Source organism: Notothenia coriiceps, unplaced genomic scaffold (assembly GCF_000735185.1).
Source record: "Notothenia coriiceps isolate Sejong01 unplaced genomic scaffold, NC01 NC01_scaffold00018493, whole genome shotgun sequence".
Taxonomy (NCBI): Eukaryota; Metazoa; Chordata; class Actinopteri; order Perciformes; family Nototheniidae; genus Notothenia; species Notothenia coriiceps.
Window position 1 is genome coordinate 322,333 of NW_011351194.1, and position 10,000 is coordinate 332,332.

Sequence of the window (10,000 nt, forward strand, 5' to 3'; positions counted from 1 at the left end):
TTTGTTTTTATATGCTTCATTGGTTTTGTTGTTTTTATATTGTTATTTATTGTTGTTTTGTTTTTGTTTTTTATGGCGTGTACAGCACTTTGTTTCAGCTCCGGCTGTTTTGAAAAGGGCTTTATAAATAAAGTTGAGTTGAGTTGAGTAATATGCACCTAATTTGATAATAGAGTATTTTGTTGTGAAACATTGTGAGAAGATACAGATTTCTATTATTACATCAAATTAAAGTGAATGCCTTTGGGTTTTGGACTGCAAAAAAAANATGCTATTGAAGTGTCTAGAAATTGAGCCACAATGGTTTTGATCAATTATTCCAAGGAAGTCAAACATGCATCCTGATGGCTAGAACCACTATCAACCATCATGGCAATACATACAAAAACATGCATAGAAAACAGAGAACAGAAATTAATTGCTGGCAGGTTTAAAGTTTGTTTGTTTCAGAAGACAATCATATGTTTTTGATTAGTCAATTGACACACATTAATATGCACCTAATTTGATAATAGAGTATTTTGTTGTGAAACATTGTGAGAAGATGCAGATTTCTATTATTATATCAAATTAAAGTGAATGTCTTTGGGTTTTGGACTGCAAAAAAAAAACTTCAGCTTGGACTTTGAGAAACTGGAATGGACATTTTTCACTGCTTTCTGACATTTTATTGACCAAGTAACATAAATGTAATTGCGACCTGCCAAGCAGCCCTAACAGATGTAAAGATGGTATCTCACCTGTTTTGTCAGTATGGTATTGATGGTACTCGTCTCCTGGTTCTATCTTATACGGGCCCTGCTGCTGATTCTGCAGGACCAGTCCAGGTCTACCGTCCCCCTGACCCGGTTTGGTGCTCTTGCGTCTCCGAGGCTGGTACTTGTAGTCCGGATAATCTTTCTTGTGCTGCATCCTCAGCCTCTCAGCCTCCTGAACGAAGGGACGCTTCTCTGTTTCAGAGAGGAGTCTGAGGACCAGAGGAGGAAGACGTTGGGTTATTCAAGGGGCCTTTACATTCATGCAAGTACAAAAGGTCTACAAGGGTTGTCTAATATCCAAAATACACACATTTTGACTTTTCCTCTGTACTCTCACTGTTGTAAAAACCTTTAAGCATTCTCTAGAATACCAGAGAGCCAGGAGATGAGAAATGAGAAGGACTGCTTATTCACATTGTGCACGATTTACTGCTGTATAATTCAAAAATATTGTTATTTGTATTCCCTGGCAGCTAGATACATAATGAGCTAGTATGATACACAGTTATATATTAAGCTATCCAACAGCATATAAGGAGGTAGAGAATGAGTCCCACTTTCACGAGAAAATGCTTCTTCTAAACACACAGGCTCATTAAAAGAAGGATACTGTTACATGTTATAGTTGTTCAGTGCTAACCATGTTTTCGCACTGGACATGCACAAAACACACACTATCTGATATTGCCTTTTTTTAATGCATCACTTTTTGCTAGTAGGTTACTTTCCCACCAATCAGAAGAGTTCTTATTTTGGATCAAATCCACCGAGGAGAAACCATGGTTATGTCTAGGAAAGATCTGTGGTGGTCTACAGTCATAGTTGCATAGCTTGTTAACTTGTCATGAGTTAAAGTTGAGACCCTCTATTGAAGCTTGTCTCCACATGTCTAGTACTCTATTTTGTAAAACAAAGGTTTCTATTGTACCAGACAGCCAGTCCAATCTGTAATAAACATCAGTCCTAATTTAATGTCTTATAAGTGCAAACTATGTTTTCTTCCACATGCAGGAAAGAACAAAACCAACACACCCTCTCCCTATACTACTCTTTTACAAGTATACTTTCTCTTCAATCTTTTTTGTATTTATTCAACATGTCAACACATTAATAGAGATTATTATGCTTAGTCACGTCAATGTACTGTTGGTTTTAAAGTCGTTACATCTGAGGAATTGTCATATTTTCAAAAAAGGTAACATGTTCAATTGGAATGAAATTCACTGAGGAGAAACCATGGTTTGTCTTTGTCTAACTGTGTTGGTCTTCCGACTTTGCATTCAATACTGACTTCTCATTTGTCCAACTTGAGAATAATGTATATTCACTACCCACCTCCACAGTTTGCCCAGCGTCTTGCTGAGCTCCGCGTTGTGCAGGTGAGGATATTGATCTGCCAGCTTCCTCCTCGCGGCCTGAGCCCAAACCATGAAGGCGTTCATCGGCCGCTTCACGTGAGGCTGGCTCTTCAGCGCGCGCTCCCCCATAGCCGGCACGGGCAGCAGAGACCAGTCGTATCCCTTCAGCACCTGCGACACCGCGTCACGGATGCACGCGGGGAAGCGATCAGCCTTCACGCTGCTCTCCGGTTCGTGCGTAATTTTGCGCGATGGCTCTGGTGCCTCTGACCCAGCTGGAGAGGTTGGGGACTCTGAATCTGACCCATGCTTGGATAAAGGGCTGTCGCTGCCTGCTGGACTACGAGGAATATCTGTCAATGACTTCTCATTTGTCATATTGGCGCGTAAAAAGTTGCCAAATTGTACAATTCCAACTCTCCAAGTGCGTAAATGCGCACGGCTCAGTCGGAAGACTGTTTCACCCCGAAATCAGGTACAATTCCAATGTTTTTGTCTTGAATTATTTCTTTCTGCGTCCTCTGACAGAGCTAGGCAAAGTTGAATGAGTTTGTACTTTAACTCTTCGTAGGCTACTCGTTTATCTCCGCCCCCTCGTGTCCTATTGGCTTTGGGAAAGTTTTACAGGATCAGTTCCTCCCAGTTTGGCACGAAGCAGGAGGAGGCAGTTAATGTTGACAGACGATATAACATTCAAATTCAAAACCAAATGTTATGATGTTTCAGATAGTAGCTACGTCAGATGAGTTAAATATTATTTTTAAGTCAATATCATATTGCTATTCCTTTGTATTTTAGGAAAGGATATCCTACTTTTATTAATGTCAATTCCCTCGATCTTATAACATTCATATTCTACTTACTTAATACAGTAGGCCTACTACTATAATATGAAACTAACAAAGGGTCATTCACTAATGAATGTTCTTGATATTGGAAATTACATTTTTACATTACATGTTACTTGTTAGACACTTTTATCCAAAGCGACTTACAATATGGGCAATCCCCACAGGGGCAATTTGGGGTGAAGTGTCTTGCCCAGGGACACAACGACATGCTGACTGCAGTGGGGTTTGAACCTGTGCTCCCCTGATCCGAACACCAACGCACTAACCCACTGCGCCACACGCCTCCCTAAACCCATATTTTATTTCATATCTGCATCTAATCTAAAAAACAACAACAGTAATGAGTTTATTTGAAGGACATTTTATTCAAAACGCATGAAAAGGAAAGATAGTGAGGAAAGTGCTTTAACAATATTAATAAAACAAACAAATATACACTGTATGTTTTATATAATTTACTTAATTATTATAACATGTAACATAATTATAATTTCTTCCTAAAATAAAAAAAAGTATTATTATTATTTTCTATTTATTCTATATTTTATTGTATTCTATTGTTATTAAAACTGTGATATATTTTTCATTATTTTCTACTTTATTTTATCCTATTATTATTATTATTTTATCAATTGATTTATTATTATTTTAATACCACAAATAATACAAAATAAAATAATAATAGAAAAATCCTGTTTACGCACTTCCGCGTCTGTTACATCACGTGACCGTAGAGCCCTTCAACATGGCGGCCACCGGTGACAGTTCTGGTAGTTCTGTGAGGAAGCGACATGTGGAGAGCAGAAACCCGGAGCCTGAGAGGGAGGAAAGCGGGGAGAAACATGGAGAAGAACCGGGAGAAGAACCGGAGAAAGACCGGAGACCGCAGAGCCTACATCCGGGGACTTTCTGGCTCACACGTGTTGTGCTGCTGCGCTCAGTCGCCTTTATTTACTGTAAGCACACTGACATTTACTCCACTAAAACCTGTCATTGTTCACTTTAAAGGCAGATAATTAGCTTTAAACAACAGCAACGACTAGTGAGTTTGCTAGTCCACGTTTGACATGATAGCTCTCTTGTTTACTTTGTTTTTTTAGTGTTTTAGTGCTGAAATTGTGACTTGCTGTTGGTTTAAGCTACAAAAACATAAGATAAAATCTATTAAGTGAGTTCATTTATAAGCTCTTCGAGTTGGTGTAGCTGTCACTGCCTTTGCCCATGCTCTCCAACAACTGTCCACCATTTAATTTGTGTTAAATATCTCCTAATTTGGTCTAAATGTTTTAATAATTTAGTGGCTGTTGTCTGTCTGGCACAAGTACTATTTATTTTACCCCCTGTGTGTATACTGTATAGCATAGTCGACATTCATATTCACATCCAGGCATACATTTGATTATGTTTTAAATCTACATGTATTTTGAATGGTTTATTTATTGTTGGTCTAATGGAATATGTTCCAATGCCCATGTTCTGCAATAACGGTGCACCATTATCATCCTTGGTGATAATGGTGTAATAACCATCTTATTTTGGTCTTAAACTTAAAATAACTTCGTGAAACTTGTGCTGAGAAATACTTCTGTCACGCACCAGTATTGCCTGTGGTTATTAAGGGTTACCAGTGATGCTAATCATTAGCTTTTGCCATTTATATTGAGATTGTGATATCAAGATACAGTAGTGATACCTCCTTGTCAAAGTCCTGCATTACATTTTTATATAACAAGAAGTCCAGAACTGTTGTTAGTTAAACATTGGTTTACTCACATCACCTCCTAATTTATGTCATGGAATAAAAAGTAACACCTGAGAACTTGCAATGAATTCACGAGACCTACGAAAATCCTGTAGCTCTATTCCAAAGGCTTTTTGAGTTATGAGCTAACGTTTGGAAGTTTGTGTATTCCAGCCTCTGGGTTTGAATTTAATATATCATATTTAAATTGTACTTGAATGCAGTTAACCCCGTTTTAACTGTGTTATCTATATGTCCTATATGACCTCAGTTTTTCATTGCCATATCTACACAGTAGCTAATGTACAAATCAAAGTCAACTTTATTGTCAATCTTTCAGTTTGTGTGTACAGACAAGTTTCCCCACAATCCCAAATACAAATATATAAAAATATGTATATACACAATCAACAGACAATTGGACACATATGGCAAAAGCACTTGAATGATAGACACATTTCACTAGTATTGAGTAAAATTAAGTGAACTCTTGTTTTTATGAGTTTATATCCAATATCTGGCAGCTAAATGTGAATGTAAGGACTTTAAAGAGTCATTTCCCACTTGAAGCAGTGCAAATTGTAGAATATAAAACAACAATACATATGTCAAAATGGGGATATTACACCTTATTCAGTGGTACATCCTATATATACACATAAAGACATGAATAAAAGCACAACAATCACTTCAATATCAATAAAAGTAATTAGTAAGTAATGACAATAATAGCCTTGAATCTTGAATACCTGTTTCATGATTGTGCCTTTTCATCTCGCCTCTTTTCTGCAGTGGTGGCGTTCAGCGTTGCCTTCAACCAGAACAAGCAGCTGATTGGAGAGCGCGGCCTGATGCCCTGCAGGAGCTACCTGAGCAGCGTGAAGAGGTACGTGGGGGGGAAGATCGGAATGGCCGCCTTCGCCTACACCCCCTCCCTCCTCTGGCTGCTGGACTGGAGCGAGATGGACGTCAACCTGGACGCCCTCGCTGTGGGGGGGATGGCTCTGTCTGCCGTCGTCCTGGTTACCGGGACGGCCAACATGGTGATCATGGCCTCCCTGTGGCTGCTGTACCACTCTCTGGTCAGCGTGGGACAGCTGTGGTGAGTGAGAGATGTACACACATACATGTATATACTTAACGTACATGTTAGGGCTGCATGGTTTAGAAAAAAACTCATTTTGATTATTTTGACTGGTTTTGCAAGTTTGATATTTAGGATTGAGATGTTATAGGGATTTCAAAACATTCATTTTTTTTGGATCTGTATCAAGGAAGGATATTTGATTTAATCTGTAGAATAGCGTTTGTGTGCATGGACTTAATGCAGCTCTACAATAATCGTTTTTAATACAATTTGGTACACACATATTACATAATATACTTACTACGACTGCATACTTAAGAAAACAGAAGTAATCGTGATTATTTTGATGATATTACAATTGTAAGAGGATCTGTACCAAACAAGGATTTTAATTAATAAGTCTCTAAAAGATACATTTACATATTTCACATTACATTTTTTCAAAGTGAAATTGTAGTCTATTTTTCATAATTGTTTTGGTTTCATTGACCGTAATTGAGCTCTCGTAAACATTGTTTCCAAGTACAGGAGATAGCTAACACGCTATTATTATTTTAAATCCTTTCGTCTAATTTCTGCATCAATGTCTTATACTGAGGTTTCCTTTTTGTTTTCTCCTCTCTCCTTCCAGGTACTCCTTCGGTAAGTAAACACCACCTCTGTTTTTATACTGACAGAAGCATTAAGATCGGAGTAAGCAGGCTTTAAATAATGAAAACATATATTATCTGCCCCACGCAGTATCATAGAAATATCCTGTTTAATTTGCATTACTTGATTATATTCTGTGATTATATATATGTTTCTGAATGTCTGTTTCAGCATCTTTACCAAGTGCCTCTGATGGTTTCAGGGTGGGAGAGTCAGCTGTTGGAGACGGGCTTCCTGTCGATCTTCTTGTGTCCGCTGTGGACGCTTTCCCAGGTTCCCCCCCGCTGCCCCCCCTCCCTCATCAGCATCTGGACCTTCAGGTGGCTCATCGTCCGCATCATGCTGGGAGCTGTGAGTCGAACACTTTTAAATAGGGATGTCCCGATCACCTTTTTTTACTCCCGATCTGATTCCGATCATTTGATTTTGACAATTTGCCGATACCGATTTTTCCCGATCCGATCTTTATGCAATGCATTAAGAGAAAAAAAAGCATTCAAGTTGTCCCTTAAGGTTATTTTTTTATTTAAATTGGATATTCTATCCAACATGGATATAGCTTCTTTCTTTCACAGCAGCATTGGATCAGTTCAGTTGTGCAGCATTGGATCAAAACAAAATAAAGCTTATCAGTGCTCGTTAGCTTACTGCTACAATTAGACACTGCGCCCTGCCCACTCTGTTGCCAGATTTGAGAGAAATAAGCAACCAGGTCTATGAAAACAAGCCCCAAAGAAGCAACACATACATGATGTTCTGTAATTTGAAACCAAAACTAAGGCCTCAGGATGACTTTAAGACTTGAACATGGTCATTTTTGTTTTGTAACATTGAATACAAAATTTAAAAAAAAGTATTTAAAAAAAAAAAAAATCCCGATCCCCGATTTTTTTCTCCTGATTCCGATCTTTTGAAAATCACGTGATCGGCTCCGATCCCCGATCACGTGATCGGATCGGGACATCTCTACTTTTAAATATAATACATATCAGGGTTAGCTGCATCTCAAACCACAGCAACGGGAGGTTTAACACTAAAATCACATATTACACCATGAATGCAGAAATACCAGCTTACACTATACAGAAAGTGCTTCTAATGTTTGTCCACAGGCATGTAGGTAGGTAGGTAGGGGCATTCGTATATGTATTTTGCTGGAAAACCCAAATGCCAGTAAATATATGTGTCCAAAAAAACTAAATTAAAACATAGTGGAATAACTTTACCTTTTAAGTAACGAAAAAAATGTTAAATCCCGTTGATAAGCCACTTTCAAAATGTTATTTGTTACACAATTAGTTTGCTTTTATTGTGAAAAAAAGAAACCCTTAATTTCTTCGGTGTTCTGCTTAAGTTTACAAGCTACGTATTTGAAGGGCTGGCATGCAGATTTGTGTATTGGAGAACACACTTCTCTGCTGGCAGGTAAAAAGTAGTAAAAACGTCCTTAATTTGGAAATGCTATGCTAGGTGTGGAGCATTGGGCGTTAACTGGGATTACTGTGAGTGTGAGAATGTGTTTTTGTGAGTGCAGATCAGATTGGTTTACCTGTTGCTAAGCATTGTGGGATAAAGTGTTGCTGGCATGCTGGCTGGTGCAGGATGTTCAACTGGAAGAAAGTGCAGAAATCTGAGGTCACTTTCTAGTCTAGTCTGAGGTGTGGTCTTCTAGAAAAATAAGGTTTTCCTCTCTTCAACCTCAAATGAACTGTCTTTATTTTGGGATATAATTTGTTCAAATGTGTTTGATACTTATTTTTGTATCCATGTATTGCAATTAAATCTGTAATATTGGGTTCATACATACCACTGAATTAAACCAGAGTAATTCAGCTACTTAAAGTAACATGAATAAAAATAAATCATCCCTCTGCAAACATTTGAAAATCCAATCCTGGGGTAAATATCAGACTTTCTAACAGCTAAATGCGTCACTACGCCCATCAGACTTCTTCTTGCTGATAAACGTCTTTCTAATTCCTCTTAAAATACAGATAAGTGCTGCAAGTTACAAAACTTAAACCGTGAGCTAAAGAAACCGATAAAACTCTTCAGAGTCGGGCATTCTCTGTGGGTTTCTCAGTTTGTGCTGCTATGAATTATCTTTGAATCCTGCCTGCATAAGTTAGAATATACTTTATAAAACGGACAAGTCAAATCAAGCAATCTGATTGGTTCTTAGCCGTGATATAATGAGCATATACCACGGCCTGTCGTGAGCTATTGCTTAAGTACATCCTAAGAGGTTGTTTTTTTAGGAGGAGGGAGTTGTGCAAGTGGCCATCACAATTTCCCATAGTCGAGAGACCAGTTATGTTTCTGAAAACTGTAAAAAAAAACACTAAAACGCATTGGAGTCGGGCGCTAAGTTTGTCTCTACGTTTCTGAAAACTGTTCAGGGTCAGAATCAATAAGAAACGTAATTGTCTTTATTTACATGGAAGAAAAATCTATTTATTTACATTCTGCACAACGTGTGTGTTTATGTCAGAGGTGTGTACATCAGCCAGTAATTGCTGACAATTACTGGCTGATGTACACATTCTGGAAAATAAATTTTAATTCTGAAAGAAATAGGAATTGTGAAAAAATGCAAAATTCAGTAGAAAGTCAAGTCTTGAGGAAAATCAATCACAATTCTAAGAAAAAAAGTCAAATGTTGAGGAAAAAGTGGAAATTCTGAAAGAAAAGTTGAATTGGGAAAAATAACAAATTAGGAGAAAAGTCAAATCTTGAGAAAAAAGTCAAATTCTGAGAAAAAGTCAATATTTCGAGAAAATTCAAACATTTTTCTAATTCTGAGAAAAGTCAGTAAAAAGTCAAGTCTTGAGGAAAAAAAATCACAATTCTAAGAAAAAAAGTCTAATTCTAAGAAAAAAATGCAAAATTCAGAGAAAAAGTCAATATTTCGAGAAAATTGTTTTTTTTGTTTTTGTTGAAAAATTCCTATTTCTGAGAAAATTCATTAAAAAGTAAAGTCTTGAGGAAAAAAGTGGAAATTATGAAAGAAAAGTTGAATTGAGAAAAATACAAAATTTAAAAGAACAATTTCAAAAATCAGAAAAAGTCAAATCTTGAGAAAAAAGTGAAATTCTGAGAAAAAGTCAATATTTCGAGAAAATTCAAACATTTTTCTAATTCTGAGAAAAGTCAGTAAAAAGTCAAGTCTTGAGGAAAAAAATGCAAAATTCAGAGAAAAAGTCAATATTTCGAGAAAATTAGATTTTTTTTTGTTGAAAAATTGCTATTTCTGAGAAAATTCATTAAAAAGTAAAGTCTTGAGGAAAAAAGTGGAAATTCTGAAAGAAAAGTTGAATTGAGAAAAATACCAAATTTAAAAGGACAATTTCAAAAATCTGAAAAAGTCAAATCTTGAGAAAAAATTCAATAAAAAAAAAAAAAAAAAAAATTCTGAGAAAAACCAGTAAGAAAATTAAATCTTGAGAAAAAAGTCCAAATTCTGAGAGAAATATCAAATTTTGAGAATGAAGTAAAAATTCAGTTTACTCTAACCCTACCTGTGTTGTCTTGTCTCCTGCAGGTAGCTCTGTGGG

General features: G+C 36.9%; 2 protein-coding genes across 2 annotated transcripts in view; one reads left to right on the forward strand and one right to left on the reverse strand.

Moving 5' to 3' along the window:
* The window catches only part of LOC104951078 (transcription factor Sox-8-like), a 4,394-nt gene extending 1,874 nt beyond the window's left edge, over positions 1 to 2,520 (reverse strand). The window contains exons 1-2 of the mRNA XM_010777719.1: positions 2,094 to 2,520; positions 741 to 967 (exon numbers count right to left, since the gene is read on the reverse strand). Coding sequence (XP_010776021.1) covers positions 741 to 967; positions 2,094 to 2,494 — 628 coding nt within the window. The 5' untranslated portion in view covers positions 2,495 to 2,520. The remainder of the gene's footprint in view (positions 1 to 740; positions 968 to 2,093) is intronic.
* Positions 2,521 to 2,548: 28 nt separating this feature from the next.
* The window catches only part of lmf1 (lipase maturation factor 1), an 18,808-nt gene continuing 11,356 nt past the window's right edge, over positions 2,549 to 10,000 (forward strand). Inside the window, exons 1-5 of the mRNA XM_010777720.1 lie at positions 2,549 to 2,591; positions 3,702 to 3,923; positions 5,501 to 5,810; positions 6,427 to 6,437; positions 6,649 to 6,797. Of these exons, the coding sequence (XP_010776022.1) occupies positions 2,549 to 2,591; positions 3,702 to 3,923; positions 5,501 to 5,810; positions 6,427 to 6,437; positions 6,649 to 6,797 (735 nt within the window). The remainder of the gene's footprint in view (positions 2,592 to 3,701; positions 3,924 to 5,500; positions 5,811 to 6,426; positions 6,438 to 6,648; positions 6,798 to 10,000) is intronic.